We start from the raw sequence: 24243 nt of genomic DNA on the forward strand, positions 1-24243 counted from the left end.
AGGTACTTATATGGCGGTTTTGAAACATAATTATGCAGATGATTGAAGCATAATGAACCCTAAAGCACAATGTCACCGATTTTATCACTGGTATTTCAAGGAAGAAACTGAATACTGCTTAAAGTAGCGTGTTTTGCGGAGTATAAAATCTGTGGCACTGTCTGAAACTGAAACCTCCTGAAAGCAACTAGTGCGTCTTCAGTCTGATCCTAATCTATATTAGTGACAGTTTCATAATAAAAAGAAAAATCTGATCCCAAAGTTAACGACTTATGACGATAAGGAAATAACTGACCCTGTTGACATTGCAAACTTGTTTACAAACTTTTTCCAATAATCCAAAACTTTGTTTTTTGAAATCCATCAAATACGAAATGGTCCACTTACTACCCTCCTTTATATTAAATGACATTTCTTTACAACAGCACTGCTGATTCTTCGGTTAATAAATACAGAATTCCGCTATGCGACTCATCACACCATCAACACAAAAATACAAACAAGCTGCAATCAAACTTCCGCAATAATCTAACTTCTTCGAATCCCTCACTCACCATTTCAATCGCCTGACCATCTAAAAATGGCAACTCTCGTACATTCCGATACTCATCAAAGCATTTACCGCTCTTGTCACGCACTTGACCAATTCCTGCAAAAAGCACTGCTCGTTTACAACGGCTATCGACATCACGTCAATAAAATTCTGAAAAGGGCTTCAAATCCAACGCACCGAACAGATTATCGACGCCGTCGATGTTTACAATGATTTATTGTTTGCCTTATTTTGTAAAATTTATTTAAAAATTTTTTTTGTTTCACACAAAAACAATAGAAGAGCGATTTTTGGGGGTTTCGCGTGGGGCGGACCTGGAAGTGGAAATAAGACAGGCCGGGTCGGTGCGATGTTGATTGTTTAATGGTGGTTTGCGGCCACAAATTATGCGCTGCGGATTGAAAATGATCATAATTACAGTCACGGTTGACTCACTGCTGGTTTTATGGTTAAGAGCTGTCGTTAGCAGTGTGTGAACGGGTGTGAAGGAGGCAAAAAGGGTGCGATTAATTTCGTTTATTGGTCGGGAGAACGTTTGTGCGGCGATTAAAGACGCTGTCACGCTGAACAGCGTGAGATTGAAAGTAGGCCGCGATTTGAAAATTTCGGGTGGTACTCCTGCTGTGCGACGTCCTGTCGCGCTGTCAGCGTGTTTCGAGGTTAGGACTATTTGACGTAAACGTCATTTGTCACGGTGACAATTAATCTTAACTTCAAAGGACACTGACGGAAAAGTGTTCGCAGCAAATTTGTCAACTAAAGTTTTAAAATCAATCCCAAATCCAATTTCACTTTGGATCGTGCGGTACTTGACGGACATCGAGTTATCAAAAAAATGTGATACTCTCTCACTTTTTGTTCAGAAAATAACGTTTTGTGAAACTAGTGACTTAAAATGCACTCTGATGGTGTTAAATTATTACAAATCGACAATTTTGTTAAATATCAGATGTAATTTTACTTCCCGCATAACAGCTAAGTTTTATGTAGAATCATCCTGTTATATTCTGACACAGTCGCGCTTAATTGGAATAACACAATCTATATTTAAATCATATTTAAACATATTTCGCTATAATTACGTAACAGTTGTGGGAGGGCAAAATCCTGAGTAATAATTGCACTGTACATTCCGATTGGACGTCTTTAATATCAACTTTTAAAAGTTCAATTAAAAATGTCGATTAACACCGTTAATTCTCATTCATTCTAAGCTATTTTGTTGCTCTTTATGGACAAGTTGTCGCAAATGATTGGCGTGTTATAAAAATATTAATCGGACTTTATGAGTACATACAATTGCAACAACAAAACCGCAGTGTGAAAGAGTCTTTAGAAAACATGCATTTTCATGCTTATGTGCACGTGATCGGAATCTAAGTATAAAGCAAGAAATGACGAGTCCGACTTCACTAATCATAAATGTTCATAACATGTCAAAGTGACGTGAAGGCTCAGATTTTTAGGTTAGAATTCAATGCCACTAATATGATGTATAAAATTTAATGTAAGAGAACATTTTACCAATAACTCATTGAAATGATAATGAATTGATACTATCCAAAGGGTAGGATAATAAAATGAACAGCAGTTTATTAATAAACTATTTTGATATTAACGTTATATTAACAGATCCACAAACTTTGCTGTTTTCTTGTTTTGAATCAAGATAGGACTGGTATTTTCTTCTTTTAAAGAGAAATTCTTCGCACGACAACTTAGATGTTTGCTCGACTTGTTATAAGCCCATTTGTAACATAAGAGAAGAACCAATAATAGCAAGAAGAAACCGCAAATAAGCAATAAAATTCTTCATTAGTTATGAGCGCTTTTTTATTTGTATGAAATGCTAAGAAAACACGACAGACGTTCATCAAAATGACTCTATTACGAGAATTCCCTTACTTATCTCTGGGAAAGTAAAAATGAAAGCACACATACGTAGGTTTTTGTAGCAATTATTTTGCAGTCGGTTATCACTTTTTAATAAATTTAATTGAAGCAAATAAAGCAGAGTAAGTAGCTACTCGCATTCACGTAATTAAGATCAAGTACTGAACTAGTAAATTCACTGACGCAAATTAATGGAGAATTTGTGCAACTGCAAAGTAGATTTCTTTCTAAAGCCGACGTTTCATTAATTCAGAGCACGACAATTAATTGTACACAAGCTTTACACTTTTGTTCCAATTAAGCTTTTAGCGCGGTTAATGGAAATGTAGTGTTGGAGGTTGTTCAAAGCTACTATATAAATTTTTTATTTTGAATTCCAAAATTGTACACAAAACATAAAAAAACCTTTGTACATGATTTAAAGATAATCTGTGATCTAAGAGTTCTGTGACATATGGGTTGCATCATAAGTAGGGAGAGAAATTCCGAATTAATATGATTTAATGCAGGTAAAGTGAATTTATCTGATTATACTTCAGGGGTGTAAATAACCTTTGATCTTTTTTTTTATTAAGAAAATCTCGACTTTTCTTTAATTACAAAATGCTACGAAATATTTTTTTGCATTCAAAAAATTAAACAAACATTCAAACCGCCAGCCGTCTCCGCTTCCTGTTCTGAGTTTATGGTATCTTAGAATAATGTGTTTGTTTCAATGCATACCAACAATTTGATGATGTTCCCTCAACATTTTATTGTAAACTCCATTTATATTTGACAAAATAAAATACTTCTATACTTGTGTATATAAATTTACCTTGATTCTTTACCCCAGGTTTTCACATGTTCGTAAAAAAAATTATCACATTTTGTGTCACTATAAATAAGAGCATCGCTGTATGAAAAGCTGTGTCGCTTCGCAGTAAAAATGTCGAAATACCAACGCAAAGGTCACTGGTTCAATTCACTCAACGGTCGATTTTTTTGTATGATTAAATCAAGGAGTCATCCCGTTTTTTCGAAAATTTGAGAATATAATAATCTTGGGCCCGCCAATATTTAATAATAATAAAATGAAATTTACAGTAATAATATTCAGAACGTTTCCAGATTAATTCATAATTTTAGTCCCTTTCTCTGTTTTGAGGAGACGAAAGCGTTTAAATCAGGAAATTTGCTACGTACGTAATCATCATATTCTTTCAAAATATTATTAAGACCCACCACTGACCCGGAAATGACCGGCATTCAGGCAAGACTTCTATCATTACGGGTACTAAGACCAAGTAATGATATGCTTTGATTAGATTAACAGAACAACTTTCGAGATTCTAGAATTACAGCATACAAATTAGTCTGCTATTATTCTCTAATCTCACCCCATCCCCAAAAGTCAAGCGTAACTACCGATCATTTATCCGCGCATCACATTATTATTATTATTATTAATAATATTATTATTAGTTACGTTGGCCAACAGGTATTACAACCCAATTACAGACCAACGGGAAAAAATTTGGCTTTAGATGAAACAACTCTGTTAACAACAGCTAATATTACTGCAGTACCCATTGGGATACAGAGACACAGCGGATTTAGAAATACGTATACTATATAACCACATACCAAATTAAAGAAGCCTAAAGTAACTACCTAAAAATATCAAAATCATTCTGGTGAGTGTTGTACTGGGTGCACATTTCATAAATAGGTGAGTGTTTTGTGATATTTAAACGAGGAGTGGACAAGTAAAAACAGGGACAAGATCTCGATGCCAATCTGGGAACCAAATTAACATAAACAATTGAAGTTAAGCATGTACCGATGTTTTTCCGTTAGTTGTTTAGGTTATATTATATTTCATATGTCCGCACGTGTGTGAACCGCGCTCCCTTGGAATTTGGACCCCTAGGTTGTTTCTTATTTTACAAATGTTATCAAAATAAAAAACCGCAAAATCAAATTTTATAATTTTTCGAAGAAGCTGGATTTATTGTACTATACTTCAGGAACAAAGGAAGTTCTGTCTAAATTACCAAAAGCAATTTTTTAGCTTGATGAGAATTTGTTTAAAATCAAAACTTATCTCTTAACTAATGGAAATAACTTAACTCCTATTGGAGAATTCTTTTTTAATAGTTGCTCCCATATGCTATTTTCAAATTATTTTACAATTGAACCATTTAAAATTTATACCCTTCTCAATTTGAAAAAAAAAATTGGTCTAAAGAGTTTAGACAGTACTTCCCTCGCTGTCGGAAACGCGACGACTGCATGTCTATTATGTTTTTTTTTGCAGTAGATTTCAAAGCATTCGGTTTTGTAGTTCCTGAGTAAACCAATAAAATAAATTTACGCATTCATTATTTTTTTAAGTCACCCGGTATATGCAAATTCAAAAAATATGAATGGTATGATAAATTACAAGTACACACTCATCATATTTTGTATATTCTAGATAGGATTTATTCGACAAACTTTTGAGCTGACGTCATCAGTTTTTTGGAGAAGATAACCAAATATATTTTGACTAAAAATTTATTATGCTCTTTATAACCTTAAAACATTTGCAAGATTTCAAAACATTGGGTTCTGTAGTTCCTGATTAAATCAATAAAATATATTTACCCATTCATTAATTTTTTTGGGTCACCCTGTATGTGCCAATCCAAAAAATATTAATGGAATGATAAATCACAAGAAGAGACTCATCATATTATGTACATTTTAGATAGGATTTATTCAGCAAAATTTTGTGGTGACGTCATAATTTTTTTTAGGGGGGATGAGCAAATACATTTTGATCAAAAACTTACCATGCTTATGATAAGTTTAAAACATCTTCAAGATTTCAAAGCATTCGGTTCTGTAGTTCCTGAGTAAATCAATAAAATAAATTTACGCATTCATTATTTTTTTTGAGACACCCTGTATATGCAAATCCAAAAAATATGAATGGAGTGATAAATCACAAGTACAGACTCATCATATTTTGTACAGTTTAGATAGGATTTATTCGGCAAACTTTCGGGCTGACGTCATCAATTTTTTGGAGGGGATAAGCAAATATATTTTGACTAAATATTTATTATGCTCTTTCTAACCTTAACACATCTGCAAAATTTCAAAGCATTCGGTTTTGTGGTTCCTGATTAACTCAATAAAATAAATCACGCATTCATTAATTTTTTTTGAGTCACCCTGTATATGGAAATCGAAAAAATTTGAATGGAATGATAAACCACAAAAAGAGACTCACTATATTTTGTACATTTTAGATTGAATTTATTCAACAAAATTTTGTGGTGACGTCATAAATTTTTTTAGGGGGACGACCAAATACATTTTGATCAAAAATTTACCATGCTTATGATAATTTTAAAACATCTTTAAGATTTCAAAGCATTTGGTTTTGTAGTTCCGGAGTAAATCAGTAAAATACATTTACGCATTTATTAATTTTTTTGAGTCATCCTGTATATGCAAATCCAAAAAATATGAATGATATATCACAAGTACAGACTCATCATATTTTGCACATTCTAGATAGGATTTATTCGGCAAACTTTTGAGCTGACGTCATCAAGTTTTTGGAGGGGATAACCAAATATATTTTGACTAAAGATTTATGATGCTCTTTATAGCCTTAAAACATTTGCAACATTTCAAAACATTCGGGTTAGCAGATTCAAAATTAAATTGCAAAATGTTGTTTTATAATTTTGATTTTTTTTCCAAAAATCTAGACGTTTCGGGTAAAAACTCAATTCGGAGTCGTAAACTACATGTGTAGGACTATGTTATTTTATACAATTTAAAACCCATTTACTATGTACAATTTTGAAGTGACGTCATCGCATTAGTGGTGGGGATGATTCGGCAAATTTTGGTTAGTGTTTTACCATCTACATGATATTCCTAATATGAGTACAAAATTTCACAACAATCGGTCCAGTACTTTCGGAGATTATCTGTCTAATAAAAATCCGGGACGGCAGACGGACAGATAGACGGAAATGGGAGACCTATTTCTTCGTCTTCTAGGGGTCATGAAAGATCGAGAAAACGTAAAAATAGAGAGTCGGCCGACGGACTCGATTACAATACTTCCATTGCTTAAGCTCGGGAAGTAAAAATAATCGAAAGTTATTTTGACAGAATTTTCTTCGCTCTAGAAGTATAGTCCGACAGGTGATAACCTCTATAAAGACCAGTGGTGTAATTAATGCCCATAAATGTGGACAATATGAAATATATTAAAAGCAAATATCCAACAGGATAAAATGTAGATATTCTTTTTCTCAGTACATGCTTAACTTCGACTGTTTATGTATATACTTAGAAAGAATTCGACTCTTAGCAGTTTCACATTACAAGCATCATAGGCTAAAAGAAAATGAAATTTGACCAATTTTGTCTCGTCAACGCAGAACAGAAGATCGATCAATTAATTAACCAACAAAATTGTAAGATTACGGACAAAATATTTGCAAGATTTCAAGTTTTCACAGTAAATTGTAAAATATTGTTATACAATTTTTATTTTATCCCAAAACCTATGCGGAGGGTAAAAACTCAACACGGATTCATAAATCACACATGCAGGGTTATTTTGTAACATTTAAAGAGCATTTTTTCGGAAATATTGTAAGAATCTCGTCATTTTTTGGGAGGCCATAAACGAATAAATTTTGAATATGATTTATCACTTTTCATTTTTTTTTTTTTTCAAAAAATCTGGATATCTAGCTTAAAAACTCAACATGGATTCATATAGAACATGCGCAGAAGTATCCTATTTTATAAAATTTAAATAATATTTACTCATGCAAATTTTGGACATGACATTATTCTAACTATTATTGGTGGAGGTGATTCTCCAGATATTGGTTATCGTTTTACCATCTACACGATATTACTAATACACATATAAAATTTGACAATAACTGATCCAGTAGTTTCTGGGATTATCTGTCTAATAAAAATATGGACAGACGCCAGACAGACAGACAGACAGACAGACAGACAGACAGACGGAAACGGAGACCTATTTTTTTCATACTCTTACGCTCAAGAAGTAAAAAGTTAACGTCAATTCCGAATAAATCAGAGGATGATACAATTTTAACACCAACGTTAATTTTTATACTTATTTTTTTACGTTAACAAACTTAAAAATTTGAAACTTCTGTATGGAACAGAACAATTAAGCTGGCACACCCGGTACATGCCACTTTATTCACACGTGTAATCTTAAAAAATCGCTCCTGTAGTAAATCCCAACACATCTTCCCGACCCAGCATGCCCGCCATTAATCTTCACTTTTCCCTCTTCCGGGGTGTCTTCAGGCCTAGACAAATAACCCCCCAACCACCAGCAGCCAAAACCCGTAAATAACCTCCACCGTCTCCTCTCCCTCGAGTCCCACTAGCAACCAACGCAAACCCATCGCGTGCCAATTCCCGTCACTACTGTCATAACGAATCCGCTTAATAAGGAAACGCTATAAACATACCAGCACTTCCCCGTTACGTACACGCACCGCAACAAAAATCCCCAAGTGCAAGAAGCAGACAACATCATAATAATTGAGCTCAAGCATTTAAAGAAGTTTACAGAAACTCGCAGCTTTAGGCTGACAGCCGACAACAATCAGCTGCAGCCGAAGAAGTCGGCGTCACGCCTCGCTGTGGACGAGTTTCGAAAAATCCTGCGTTAATTGGAGTCGGTTTACGGCGTTCGGGAATCCGGATTTGCGTCGGTTATTGTGCGGCAAATCCGGAATGGCGAAGACGGACTTGGCATCCGCGGCATCTTCGGCGAATCGCGTTCTAATTCCTGTTAAGCGCACAAAACGTGGATGAATGTCGGAATTTATATGCGAGCAATTATGGTTTATTGGAACTGTCACAGTTGTCGAGAGATGCCTGAATTGGGTTTGGAGAACCTGTTGCGACGAGATCGTTAATAATTTTATTAGAGCCGTTGAACGCGCGATAAAAGGAGATTATTTTCGCGTTTGGAGAATTCCTTCGTGGTCGTGAGTGATTAGGTAGAATTTTATGGAGTGGTTTTCATTTAAGAGTTCCCCTTCTTTTAAGTTGTGTTTACGAAGATCAGCTACCGAATTTCGACGATGTAATGAAAGATGGTATAGATTATTACGAATATCAGCGTCAAAAACTGTTTCCAGAACATCATTTGCGTAGCATTGTTTAAAATAAAAGTCTAAATAAATCTTGTGTAGTTCTTGCCAAATCCTAAAATATGTTAGAAAATGTTATTCCGTAGAAAATTTGTTTAAAATATGCACAGTAGTAAGACACAACGAAAAGTTTCGGATTTTGCGAATTCCTTACGTGAGCGATGATGACATTTATGATGCTGAAAAACTCACAACACGTGCTTGTTTAACGTTTATTTTACACTCAAGAAAATTGTTCCGTGTACAACAACATTATATGAAAATTAAATTAGATTATCTGTTTTTTCAGGACACGTGGACGCAAATTGTAGTTCGGCTCAAAAATTTTGGTTTTTTGAATGTCCTGTAAAGCTGTAAAGCTGTTAATTAATAAATGGCAAAACCGTCGACATAGAACATATCTATCTTTTTTGAAAAACAGATAATCTAACTGAAAAAATATAATGGACGAAAGTAATAACAATAACGAAAATTTAACAACAAATAACTTTAACTAACTAATTTAGTTGATTGCTTTTAAGGTCCTTTTCAAACGTTCGAACTAGCTGATTCTTTAAGCTCACTAAGAAGGCTTAAATTTCCAATTACTGTAATCTTAAAACTTCAGGCTTTTGTTGATCGAGTACAAAGTTGTCACTTAAACTTCGTTTGCTGTTAGGAGTTCACAATATTCAAATATTGATTCGATTATTTCTCACTGTCAGAAACTGGTGGTGATATTTTGTTTTAAAAGAAGCTGCTTCCTTTTAAAAAGAGAAGTTATGAAATTGGAAAAGCTGTGTTCAAGTTTCTACGGAAATGCATACGTGAACTTTTTTCTGCACATTTTCATTTTCAGGGTGTAGCATTGAAGGAATTTGATCATAACTTCAAGTGAAACACGCTGTATAATTGTCTATAGGTTTAATTAATTATATATACAAAGCGTTTTATATCAATTTATTCACCCAATTTAAGTACTTTAAAACTACTATTGCTTGTTAAATCTTACAGCTGTGCCACAAATGACTTTTGTTTTGTAAATGGAACTACAAATTTTCTAACTTTTTGCAGAACCGACATCAAGATAATTAAAAAAGTTGGTCTAAAGAGTTTAGACAGTACTTCCCCCGCTGTCGGAAACTTGACGACTGCATGCCTATTGTGTATTTTTTTTCTCATTACATTTTTGTAGTGGGAATTTAAAAAAAAATGCGATGACGTCATCAACATTTTTTGCAAGGACACGTATATCAGTTGGGATAGATGTAGTGTAATACTAAGAATAAAATTATTGTATTCCCAAATTTTCGGGAAAATGAATTGGGTCGTTTTGAATATTGATTTGTTATAATCAATAAAATAACGAAACAATTTACTCACGTATACGGCGCCGGTGTGTAATATGAGAGGCAACTGAAAATCGTTTATGTATAAACATTCTTAATTTAAGATGACAAGCGTAACAGCATACGTGAGAGTCAAACAGAAAAACTAAACAAAACCGATGGTCGTCTAGAAATTTTTATTGCTTTGACTTCCGCCTATTATATAAAACATTGGGTTTTATTTTAGTTTTTGACGGTGGAATTCACAATTGGTTGATTATAAACATGTCTATTCCACATTCGCGGAACCTAGTCAGCGCACAAAACAAATGCGCGTCTGTAATGTTAAAGTCGATGTAAATAAGCGTGCTACCCTTATGTTTCAACCGAGTTTTTACTTTAAAAAATTTTGTGTCTACCAAATTGGGTTGGTTGGGGTGTAATTCTAATAATAAGTGTTGCCTTTAATTTAATCAATAAAATAAATTGACTTCATTAATTTTTTTGAGCCACCTCTTAAGAAAATCTAAAAAATATGAATGGAATGATAAATCACAAGTGCAAACTCATCATATTTTTTGCATTTTAGATAGGATTTATTCAGCAAAATTTAAGGGTCACGTCATCAATTTTTTTAGGAGGGATGAACAAATACATTTTGAACAAAAGTTTACCATGCTTATAATAACTTTAAAATATCTCCAAGATTTCAAAGCATTCAGTTTTGTAATTCCTGATTAAATCGATAAAATAAATTCACGCATTCATTAATTTTTTTGAGTCACCCTGTATATGCAAATCCAAAAAATATGATTGGAATGATAAATCAAAAGTACAGACTCATCATATTTTGTACATTTTACATAGGATTTATTCAGCAAAATTTTGGAGTGACGTCATCAATTTTTTAGGGGGGAAGAGCAAATACATTTTGATAAAAAATTTACCATGCTTATGATAACTTTAAAACATCTCCAAGATTTTAAAGCATTCGGTTCTGTAATTCCTGATTAAATCAATAAAATAAATTGAGGCATTCATTAATTTTTTTCAGTCACCCTGTATATGCAAATCGAAAAAATAGAAATGGAATGATAAATCACAAGTACAGACTCATCATATTTTTCACATTTTAGATAGGATTTATTTACCAAATTTTAGGGTGACGTCATCAATTTTTTTAGGGGGGGATGAACAAATAAATTTTGATAAAAAATTTACCATGCTTATGATAACTTTAAAATATCTCCAAGATTTCACAGCATTCGGTTCTGTAATTCCTGATTAAATCAATAAAATAAATTGACGCATTCATTAATTTTTTTCAGTCACCCTGTATATGCAAATCGAAAAAATTTGAAGGGAATGATAAACCACAAGAAGAGACTCACCATATTTTGTACATTTTAGATAGGATTTATTCAGCAAAATTTTGTGGTGACGTCATAAATTTTTTAGGAGGGACGACTAAATACATTTTGATCAAAAATTTACCATGCTTATGATAATTTTAAAACATCTTCAAGATTTCAAAGCATTCGGTTTTGTAGTTCCTGAGGAAATCAGTAAAATAAATTTTGCGCATTCATTAATTTTTTTGAGTCACCCTGTATATGCAAATCCAAAAAATATGAATGGAGTGATATATCACAAGTCCAGACGCATCATATTTTGTACATTTTAGATAGGATTTATTCAGCAAGCTTTTGAGCTGACGTCATCAAGTTTTTGGAGGGGATAACCAAATATATTTTGACTAAAGATTTATGATGCTCTTTATAGCCTTAAAACATCTGCAACATTTCAAAACATTCGGGTTAGCAGATTAAAATTAAATTGCAAAATGTTGTTTTATAATTTTGATTTTTTTTCCAAAAACTACTGACTATGTTATTTTATACAATTTAAGACCCATTTACTATGAACAATTTTAAAGTGACGTCATCGCATTAGTGGTGGGGATGATTAGACAAATTTTGGTTAGCGTTTTACCATCTACATGATATTCCTAATATAAGTACAAAATTTCACAACAATCCGTTCAGTACTTTCGGAGATTATCTGTCTAATAAAAATCCGGGACGGCAGACAAACGGACAGATGGACAGACGGACAGAGAGACGGAAATGGGAGATCTATTTCTTCGTATTCTAGGGGTCATGAAAGATCGAGAAAACGTAAAAGTAGAGAGTCGGCAGACGGACTCCATTACAAACAATACTTCCTTTGTTTACGCTCGGGAAGTAAAAATAGTTTACAATAGCGTTCTTCAAATTAATGTCAAATAAAGTCTTTTTTCAAGAATGAAGCAATTGGTCTAAAGTTATTTAAACAGAACTTCCTTCGCTCCTGTAGTACAGACATTAAAATTTCACTTTCTGAGAGAAATGATAAAAATTATTTCTGTTAATTAGAGTTTTAACTCCTTTCTTTTCGTATTATAGAACACGTATACGACGCGCGCCGGAATAGGATGTCGAATTCGACACCGACACCAACACCAGTCTGAACAAATGTAATCATGAAGCGCTGGATCGCTGGGACTCAGTAGCGGGTATTAAACACTGAATTTAATCGTCAGTTATTCCATAAATACAGTTAACGAAAAGGTAATTAATAAAACGGGTACGTAAATGGGAACGGGAATTAACAGCCCGGAGTGCAGCCCCTAACTGCCATGAATTCCCATCCCGTACGAGCCGTACCGAGTTTGACCTTCTCGAACCCGAGGGCCATTCGCTGTCTATTATTATAATAATTAATTATTATATTTGTATATGATAAATAAATAAAAAAAAGTATATTTTATAATAAACAACAATTGACAATACATGGATATTTACTTCAATTAACCCAGTCATCATCATTAATCATCATTTTGTAAAAAAATACAAATGCAACATATTTTTGGTTTTTATTATTTTTTAAGAGAAAATTAATGACTTCGTCACGTATACTTGTTTAATTTATATACATTGACAACGCAAAGTTAAAATTCCATTCGTGCGTCCCTGGGTCGACGCACTCTTTTTTTTATTACATGCTCCCTTATAAGTTCCCACCCACCGAAGTACAGTCCAATCCCGGTTCCTTGACAAATTATAACATTTGATTTTGCGAACTTTTATTTGTGGTAACCTCTATACATTAAAACAAATATAGATAATACTAGTAAGAGTGTAACAAACTAAATGACACACTATATATTTTTTGACACCTTATAAATATGTTCTTAGACCCTATATTTATTTTATTCGTCTCCGACATACAACTTTCTTGTTAAACGACACCCTACGTCTTTTTGGAAATTCTTGTAGAGGTTGTTTTTCTGATTCATGAATTTATCACATTTTAATTAGCCATACTCCTCCACTGCCTTTGATTTGAACACATTATGGTTTATGGATTAACAATTGTTCCAAAAAATGCGAATGCATTGATAAAGGGCAAAGCTATGCCTGATTTCTAATGAATTTTCATATTTGAAAATGTTTCGATCAACATTTCAGCGCATGTATGTCAATTTTGACACGTGCTTTGTAATGCTATTAATAATACAATGAGATGTACAGTTAGTTCTTGATTTGATCAATATAAAAAAATCGAGAAAATAGCGGTAACAGTATAAGAGACAAAAACCCCATGCGACAATCTTCACATTATAAGTCCGAAGTCGCACACTATGCGCAATGAGCTGACAAATAACCTTGTGGGACCTCCGCTTAAACTTCATTAGTATAAAAGGTTGCTATATAATTTTTTTTTTTTTGCTAAAATTTGGATGTATCGGACAAAACCTCAAGGCGGATTCATAAACCACAAGTAGAAGAGTATGTTATTTTATAAAATTCAAATCCTTGAAGTTTGATAAATCCCGCTTTTTAAAAATATAAAATTTGATTTTGGAAACTTGTATTTGTGATGATCTCTATACTTCTATACATTAATTTTTTTTGGGAAAAATTTGCATGCCTCGGGGAAAACATCAAGGCGCATTCGTAAACTACAAGTACAGGAGTAGGTATGTTATTTTATAATATCTGAATCGTACTTACTTGGAAAAATTTTGAGGGAATGTCATTACCTTGTATGGCAAAAATCACCCTCTGCATTACTCAAGCACATTCAAGCAGTTGGGGAGCTTGACAAGTCTAGGAGCGGGAAGACACCCTGACATGGAATTGGGGACGGCACAATGGGCCCCAAGTGCCGGCTGGCTATGCTCAGCCCCCATATAATTAGAATTAGAATTCAGTCATCACCTTGTTAATGGGGGTGAATAGGCAAATTTTGGTCAGCGATTTACCATCTACACCATCACTATCATACATGTTGTACAAAATCTGACAACACTCATTCAAGTAGTTTCTAAAATTATCAGCCTAATAAAAAATTGGTCGAAGTTTGTTTCGACAGAACTTCCCTTTGAAAAATTATAAAATTAGATTTTGTGATGTTTGTTTTGTTATAACCTCTATAACCGGCGGTATAAATATTAACACCTAAGTAAATTGCAAGGAATTGTACAAATTTCACAAGTACGAATAATGTAAAGCAGTTAACCAATGGGAAAAAATGCCCTCCCAGCAATAATAACAAGTTTTTTCGGATGTATAAACAGAAAACGAATGTAGAAATTTGTTTTGATCTCAATGAGTTTCTCCCTTCAAAACCAAGCCTCGGGGACTAAAATGATTGATTCAGCCACAGTCCAACAGAATGTTCTAAATATTGTTACTAAATAAAACCAGGCGTATTCTCGTCTTTTTGAGAAAGTGGGGTGATTCGTTCTTAATTTGATCAATAAAAAATGATGACGTCATAAACATACATAATACACAACGGCAGAGAAAAAGAGAAAGAAAAAAGAAAAAAACGAAAGGCTAAGTTTGCTATCGAACGCAGTACCTCCGGTCCGCGTTCCGAACTCTTATCCACTACACCACGATCGGGATATCTGATGCTAATGGTAAACTGTTGGTATGCTGTGCATATATTTTTGTGAAAATTTGGACGGCTAGGGAAAAAACTAAAAGCCGATTCGTACACCACACGTATAAGAGTTAAATCAAATAAACATAGAATTCTTTGAAATGACGTCATCAAATTGTTGTTGGGGAGATGATTAGCAAAACCATCTATATGATCTTTCTACTGTACATACAAAATTTTACAACAATTGGTCCAGCAGTTTCGGATATTACGTGTCTGATAAAAATAGACAGAGACACCAGACACACAAACAGACAGATGCAAACGGCAGACGACTTTTTTTCGGCCATGAAACGTCGAGAAAATACAAAAATGGCCATTCGTCGGATGGAGTCGGCTACTAATATTATACTTCCTTAGCTTACGCTAGGAAAGTAAATATGACACAGAAGGCAGACAGACAGACAGAATGAGAGATCTGTTTTTTTCGTACTCTAGGTGTCACAAAACGTCGAGAATAGCCAGCGCCTGATGGACCCTATTCCAATAGGCACAGTTCGAGTGCCGAAATCGACTGAATTCAGTTTTTAAAAAATAAAACGATTAAAATTTAGTTACGATTTTAGAAGGCATAGCAATTTGAAAGCTGTACATCCGTTCCCAGCAAAAATTGATGACTACATTTCCAAACGTCGCCGTCGTCCAGGTGCAGTTATTTACGAGTAAATTGCAAATCAATGAGACAAGTCTTTTATCAGATGAGAGTCTGTCCGTTTAGTCGTTTGTCAAACTGACCCTATTACAAAATTTTCCTACTTCACACTCAGAAAGTAGAGATGATTATTCAAACTATTTATAATATTTCTAAATTTCTAGAATGACTACATATTCCAGCAATTGTTAAAAACTCACTCGTCGCTTGTAATTTTTTCTCAATTTTCTTTTGTTGTGTTGATAAACATTAATAAAAATGCAACTTTCTATTTTTTCCTAGTCTAAGAGTAAGAACTAATAACCGATGTACACTAGTTTCTAAATACTTTTTAACGTTTGTGAAAAAATCCCAACAACCAGTTCTCTCGTCACCGAGAAAACTGCCGCTCCACATCTCCCCAATACCTAAAATACCGAAAATTCCCCGTTCAGCACCCGAGCGTGGAAAAATGGCTCGAATGTGAGAAACGGCGGCATGTGTCTAACGAGCACGTCATCCATTCGGAAGCAATTACATGGTTTTCTGTTTGCAAACGTACGTAAACGATCGGATTTGTTGAGAATCGTAAATATGCGAGTTACCCATCTGTTATGTGATTAGTCGCGGTTCATTACAACCGTTGCGCCTGCGACAACCTGCTCAATAAAAATGATGATATTTTCATCGCATGCGGAGCCCCGTTATCGCTCCGACAGATATAGTCGGCATAAGCGACTGCGACGCGTGAGGCCCCGACCAAGGGCGGCCGATAGCCGTAGCGCCCTTTCAGCACGCGAACACTCGTCACGACCATAAAATGGGATTTATGTGCGGCGCTAGGCGTCGCATCGATCGGACGAATAATCAAACGTGGTATGAGGTGTGTAATTTTGCAGCTAACAGTTGGATGTACTGTACGTTCTGTACTAAAATGCACATTCTCAGCAGCGATATTTGAATATAATGCCGATCGTGAGCGTACATAATTGAAACTAATTTTTCCGGGGCCACTCAGCTATCATCCGCGCTGGGATTGTTTCACATAACAGGATCGGACGGTGTGTCGTCGGGTTATGGATTCGGAATGCCGCGGTTCGTGGGAGAGGTGGCGCAAAATCGGAAAAACCTGGAGAAAGTAAAAATTTCCAAAGCACACTAAAACTCGGTTACAATGGTGATGTTGTCGCTAAAATCGAATTGACATTATAAAAAAACTCACTGAAAAAGTGCTATTTATTGTAAAAATGGGTGTCATGTTATTGCTTCGCCCTACTCTAACCATCTGCAGGTGATGACATCAAATTGGTGTTGGGGATGAGCAGACAAAGTTTGGTAACCGTTTTACGATTTGTGATTTTGTGATTTTCCAATCACTAAAGGTCTTGGCTATCAAATGTGCCCCGATCTTTAGATAACTTTCTTCTTAAACACTTTTCACTTTTTAATTTTTGCAGCGAGTTCTACTGCACTTCTGACATTTTATAATTTCCTCAACAAGATATAAAGTTGCTATTTAGTGGTTGTTCAAAATTCTGAATCAACTGTATTATTACGTATTCGGAGAGAGCAGAAAAAATAGATGTATAATAATAATTTTAGTTTCACCATAACGCCGCGAGCAAATCTCCCGCCACTTCAAACAGTTTTCACTTGAAAAATACGGGCGCTAGGAAAGCGGGGTTTTCAAACATACTTCGGCTATTTTTTAGCAAACTGTAGCGTGTTTCGTAAAATTTCTCTTTGAATTACAGACTGACAGTTCGTTTATTGAAAAGAAAAAATGCTCCACATCTCAATACAAAACATCGCTCCTATTAAAATTCATCTTAAATTTAATAACTTAATTAACCACAGCCACAACAATCATCAACTTTCACTTCCACACTTCACTTCGTTTAGCATACAAATTAATAAACTTGAAAACCCCGTCCAGGTCCATCTGCTACGTTCGAGCCCTGGGCGACCCTGGAAATATTTCCGTCTAGTCCAATCTTTGCGAAAGTCAAGTTCAACACCTGCCGCAATCCACACCTTCGATCGGCACCGAATCGGGCGCTTTTGCTGGCCGCATCGTGAACTCGTCAACTTGGTGCCATTCCGAGAAATAAAGCACGTTTTACATGTAATCAATCAAAAAAAAAAATCCTCACCCACTGACACCAACTACATAAATCTTCATTTCTATTTGCGTCGATTAGCGACGCGAAAAACTCTAGCCTCGAGTAAATCGATTAACATCCGCAAGAAGTAAAGTCTCGGTTTAATTAATTTTCATTCATACATTATTAATGATATGGGATTAATAGCGTAAAGTGGGACATTAAAATTTGGCGAACCGTTTTTTATGGATTATTATCTTAATGTATGCGCTTGTCTGGTAATTACCGGACCGCGTGACGTCATAAACTCTATTTGAATGCTTAGAACTTCAAAAAGTAGTAAATAAACATGCTAATTTTACACGAAGCCATGCAAATACTATTTGTATTTTACTTTGATTTATATGTAGCTTTGTGCATACAACGTCTCGCTCAGTACGGGATCTACTCAATTCAATTCGCTTCGATTCGTTTTCCATATTTGCTCAGCGTACGGGGACAGAAGGAGATTACACGCAACGTTATGAGGTGGTTTTCAAAGGACTCTTAAAATTAGCGTCCAACAAAAAACAGTTCAAACTAGCGTCACACCGAGTAAGAGGTAAACGCATATGAATATTAAACAACTTTCTTCGTAAAATTTTATTACGAATTTAACTTCGACCATCTGTTCGTGTGGATCTCGTTCAATTAAAGTCTTAATACCGCTAATAAATTAGGAAATTCGTAGCCTTTTCTTTTTTTTGACAAGGTGTGGGGCCTAGCTGTTAATGATTTCGCTCGATCTTTAAACAATGCCATGATTTATGGTGTTTGTGGCGATACGGCGAGATTTGAATAGAGAACGATGATTTATTGCCTTGGCACTCTCTCAACGGAACGGCTTCCTAATGAAAAGAGGCTGTTTAGTTCTTTGTAGGTTTTGTCTAATCTTGTACTAATCTAGAATAAAATCTTGTTTAATCATTGTAAATCTCGACGATGGGTACGTTTTCATAATCAATCTTGAGCTAATTAAATTTTGAATTAACCGGACAACGGTGATCCACTCAGAATTCCGGAACGAAAAAATGACCGGAGCTGAGGTTAGCTGGTTTTTGTGGTTTTCTTTCATAGGAGGAAAGTTGGTGAGAAGAAAAAGTTTTTGTCGGCTGTAAGGCAGAGATTGATGTTTTCAATTAGCATTAATTTTTCTATGAAGATAAAAAGCGATGGAGTTTCTAGAACGAGGGAAAATCTAAGTTAAGACAAATTGACCCCTCTTTCACTATTCATAATAATCACTTACGCACTACCTTGCTTTAAAGCCAATTTATCAACACTCAGCATTTAATATTCATCTTTTGCAAATTTTTTTCTGAGGTGCTATATCGCCAAAATTCTACTCCTTCTTCTTCTCCTCATTCCGAAAACAGACACAGTGTCAACATTTACAAATAAGCGCCCGACGTCAAAAATCAAACCGCAACCGATTTCGCGAAAACGTCATCCGCAGAAGTACATCCAAGCGACAAAGCCAGTTCATCGAACCAAATGCTGCTATAACGGCCGTAGCATCTGCCGTCGTTGCCGTGAAAAACAAATTCGAACATAATAAACCGCGATGGTATTATGGGTTCAATTGATGGCATGCTGGGACTTTACACCATATGGTTGATGGGACAGATTGCGTTACAGCAACTTTATATTTAATAGCAGTAGTTGAAAATCATCCGCTTGGCCTTGGCGCAGGGACAATCTGTGGAGGCTTGCGATGGTACTACCGGTACCGGTAAACCAAATCAACGCAGGCAATGATGGTTGGGATAATTAAAGATTTGGCCGAGTGTAGGAGGTGAGAGGCAGAGGAGGAGTAGATCTGGTAACGGTCAACCGACATGCTGACCTATGACCCATAAATGGTACCGAGTTTCTAATGTATGTGCAAGCGAGACGGGAAACTGGGATTGGGAGAAGTGGTTCAAGGCGCGGAAGTGGAAATGCGGGTGTTAGACAAATTATTGAAAGGAATCTGTACAAAAACAAAAATTTTAATGCTAAGATTTCGCGCGTGAATGCGTGTAGTCAGCTACGCTACTTATATTAAAGAGTAAATTACAATTAATTCCTTACATTATAACAAATGTTGCGATCACAGTTATCGCTAGTTACAAAAGATTTTTGGTTCATTATTTGGTATTAACAGTTATGTTAATGGAACGACATCTGCACACTGAAACCAAAGATTCCTATTCGTTACATACTTTGTCTTTTTCAGAGTGCCTCCTGGCTCCGTTCGTTGGCGGCTCCACCTCCCAGGCCATCCCTTTCGTGTTCCTCCCCCTCAAAGGCCAAATCATCCACCCCAGCAAGGAGATCAGCTTCTCAGGTGAGTACCCCCAGCAATTAACCATCAAATAACAGCAGCGAGAATAAATTTTACAATTCATAATTCCCACTAACCGTAACATCCGGCCGATCATCGTGGTAATGATGGTAATGATCGCGCACGTGCCTACAACCATCCGCAAGAAGCACTCTTCCGGGTATCCATTTCCCTCGTAATATTTTCGCCTTCCGGGCCTTGGATGGTTCTCGACGATGAGCAAATCCGGCTGTCAACCGGATTTCGAAGGTTAATTTACCGCGAAACTGGTATTTGTTTGGAATGGTAGTTTATGGCCAGTTTAGTGGGTCTCTAGGGAAATACGTTCAAAAGAAGAGTGTATCACGAAACGAGTGTTTTTTTTGCTTGTTTTTTGACTAATTATAAGTTGGATTGGAGATGCGATTCAAGTTACGTTCACTCTAATCGAATTAATTAGGAAGGTATGGGAATGTAGTAGATTGTGTTGTAAAAAATGCAAATAGGCGCAAACGTAAAAACTTAATTTGTAGCTTGGTGTCAATGCGTGTGACCCTAAAGAGATTGAATCGGAGATTTGTGTAAAGTGGTTAGTTAATGGCTTTTTGAAAATTCATGAGTGAGTCATCGAGGATTTTGGACGGTACAGTTAGGATTCCAGACAGGCGTTTAATATGGCTTAATAAAGAAAGATGGTTTGATTAATAGTACTGCGTATAATATTACTGATTAAATAACAGTATTGTCCAGTAGCAACAGAGGTTTTCCGAGGGAAAGCCCTTACGTCACTCGGATTTACAAACTGCCGACTACAGTGCATTAACTAACATTTTGTTAAGTAATAGATACGCAATAGATAACTGTCTTCAAGAAACTATGAAACTAGTCAAAAGGGTATGTAGTTTTTCTTAAGATAAAGATAAAATAATTTGAGCATACTATAGTGAGTTGATATGTAGAGCTTGAACAAATTCACTTTTAATTATTTTTATATTATTTATGAAGCAATTATTATAAAACAAATTTCCATTTTTATTTTACCACATCTTTAAATGAAATTTTTATTCAGCCCATCTTCAACATACGTAGTCCTTAATGCGTTCGCAGATTTCTTTAATCTACATACATCCCAGTCACCTGATAGAGAAACAAGTAGGACACCGATGTGTGTCAGACTTCTTTAACTTCCCACATGTTTCGTTTTTCCTCAACCCTACATAAAACACGATAAATCTAAACAAAAACCTCCACCTCTCGCTCGGTCGCTTCTTCTCGTAACCGACCCATCAATCAAGAACATTCCGACTGCTTATCAGTTCCAACGAAAGCAAAAATGAAAAATACCATTTCCCATATTCGTCCTCGCGTTAGTTTCACAAATTAATTAGCAGCACGTCGTATATAAATACTCGAATTAATTATCCAGCTTTACGAGAAAAACCAACTCTCGCATTGCTCCACACGTGTGTGCATTTCCAAGCAGATTCCACGCAAGAAAAACGCCTTTTCTAGAAAAAAAGGAAGAAAAACGCCATCGAACTCTCCCCGATTGCACTTTCTCGACCAATTTTACTAACCCAAATAGCCAAAAGTTTGAGATGAATAGGCGACACGCCAATTTGCCTCTTGCCGCTCCAGTTCGCGGTGGTAGCGTCAACAAGACAACGAATTCTGATGGATCGCAATTAACGCCACGAAATTGAGCCCGCACGAGCTCGGAACTGTGCCTGTGTAACTGTCGTCGGGCGGTTGGAAGTAATGAAGAGAACAAGTGTCGACTCCACTAACCCGGATTTTTGCTTTCTGGGAATTTTTCTGGGAATGGTAATGTGACCGTAATGGACGAGCGAAAGAGCTTTGTCAATAGTGGGGTCGATGGGCAATTAGCGAGCAAACTGTTAGACGTGAGGGCAATTAGTTGGTTCGAGTAAATGCGGCGCAATTTGCGAAATTGGGAAGAATTGATTGGATACACTCGCACTTTGTGCGATTATTAACAGTTTCTTTTTAATTAAACGAGTTATTATTCTAAGTTTGAGTTTAACAGTTCTTGCAGAAAAAGACTGATAGATTTTTTCTAGAGTTACACGCTGAGTAGTCTCCCCAGTTTGCACTAGAAACTAGATCAACTTCTCATGCAATATCGCATTTATGTACATTTTTTAACACTTTCATCTTCTTATAATATTTTCAAATTACCATCTTAATATCCTGCAACTAACATGTCTTATCCATTTAGCTCTGCTTACAAACCAGACTGCATAACAAATTTTGTGTTTAATGTTAAAATTTAATTGTCTAGAGAGTTCCTCATTATAAATCAAAATTTTCTCCTGTTTTTCTCAGCGCTCTGTTAATAATGTTCTTCTCTTGGTCGAGATTTCTGATTAAAAAAGGCAATTCCTCTGCCTTTGCCCGTCACACCTAGTGATTAACTATCATTTCCAGGTATCCAAACGCCGGTGTGCGCCGTTTCCGGAGCCAAATTCCTCACCGAATCCGGCTGGGTGGACCTTCGCAATCCCATCGACACCGACGTCCCGTTCCGGCTCTTCCGCGATGAGGGCCGCACTTTTCTACAGGTACCTACGCAACCCCCAACTTCTCCGTACTCATCCAGCTATTTTCCAGTGGGTCGGCGAGTCAGACCTCCGTACCAAGATGTCCGGAAGACTCGTACTCGTCTACCTCATGTGCCGGGAACTGGCCACGGCAGAGCCTCTCACACCCACGGGGTACACGCTTTTCTCGCCTTGCGTCGCTTTCCGAGTCGTGGGCTCGCCAACTAAATACCTCAGCAGTAAGTAAATGCATTTGGGACGACAGAGCAGGTGCGGGACGAGCCCTCGTCGATGCCATTTTTCGATTTTACGTGGAAGTACAATTTAAATTTTTGCAGACGTCAGCGAGGTGGCTTTCTCTACAGATGCGCACTCCTCAAATGGAAGTTCGAACAGGTTAAGCGTGTCCGAGTACGTCGCTATTGGAACATGTAGCGTGTTGCTCGGGCTCATCTACGTGGCGTCGGTTTTTCTTTACGTACACTTGAGGAAAAGGAACAAGGAGTCTTCGCGGAAGTCCGAGAGTCAGAATCTGACGAATGCGGAAGAAGGGGTGGTGAAAAACAACCCCTTATTAAGCATGGCGCATTTTCAAGCACCGGATGCTCTATACAGTGATTCGACGAGCTCTGATGCTGAGGTACCGGACGTGGTGCAGCACGGCGACGAGAAAAAGAACAAAGCACAGGTCACAGCTCTGATCCACTCGCAGTACCAGCGGGTGCAGAATTATCTCCCTAGTACGTACTTGGAAGCCGTCCATCAGGACACGTCTTCGATCGAGAAGCTTCCGGAAGAGAACGTTTCAATCGTAGAGACACTGGAAGGACGCGACGAACGCATAGACTCTCTAAAAGCTCTTACAGGAACCGTACGGAGGAAACTCTACTTCAATCCAGCCTACTTTGAACCACAGCTGTTATTGGTACGAACATTCACCTATTACCTACCACTTCAATTTATCATTTGTGTTTTTTTTTCTAGGCGCCGCCCCCAGCCGCTCTCGAATTTCTCGCCAAAATCCGCGAAGTCATCACCATCGCCAAACAAAAAATGGCGACAAAGAAATTCTCGCCGAGCCTCATGGGCATCCCCGAGGAAGAAAACAGCTACGGCGTCGATTCCGTCTATGACAACCCCAAACCCACGATGAGTCGACGCAGCAGCGTCATCAGCCTCAAACGCGAGAACAGCAGGAGGAAAACGTGCACCGGTTGTCCGGGATGTGAGCCGCAAAGTTTGCCCCAACTTTGCGGAAAACTCCACGAACTGACGACCATCGGGCCCTGTCAGACCTGCAGTACCACCGACAGCAAGCAACGAAGTATCCGGAAGTGGTTGGAGGATGTGCCGATTTTAAAGCAAGAGGTTGAAGAGGTGTACGGAAGAGCCCCCAAAAGGCTGAGGTCTCCAGCAAGGTCGCTTCCTGATAGTGGTTCTCCGGCGGTGAGAGCCTTGTCGCCGAGAGCGGTCTCGGAAAGAGGAGGATCTCCTCTAAGCGAGAAGAGTCGAAGGATTTACAAACCGGACACGTCGCTACCGGTTCCAGTCGACGAGCACCAGTACGATTCGGTTCCGACGGAGAAGAGCTCGAAAGGGGATATTAGTTTTCCGCCGCCGGATATCATTCATGATCAGGAAGAGGTACTAGTAC

General features: G+C 36.7%; 1 protein-coding gene across 1 annotated transcript in view; it reads left to right on the plus strand.

Annotated features, from left to right (window-relative positions):
• Positions 1-24243, plus strand: part of Sha (shavenoid) — a 50288-nt gene that overhangs the window by 24257 nt on the left and 1788 nt on the right. The window contains exons 4-8 of the mRNA XM_064049712.1: positions 19942-20052; positions 22477-22610; positions 22660-22828; positions 22928-23514; positions 23574-24233. Coding sequence (XP_063905782.1) covers positions 19942-20052; positions 22477-22610; positions 22660-22828; positions 22928-23514; positions 23574-24233 — 1661 coding nt within the window. The remainder of the gene's footprint in view (positions 1-19941; positions 20053-22476; positions 22611-22659; positions 22829-22927; positions 23515-23573; positions 24234-24243) is intronic.

Source organism: Zophobas morio, unplaced genomic scaffold (genome assembly GCF_036711695.1).
Source record: "Zophobas morio isolate AGI-343-1 ecotype UQ-CSIRO unplaced genomic scaffold, CSIRO_AGI_Zmor_V1 ptg000007l, whole genome shotgun sequence".
NCBI classification, from domain to species: domain Eukaryota; kingdom Metazoa; phylum Arthropoda; class Insecta; order Coleoptera; family Tenebrionidae; genus Zophobas; species Zophobas morio.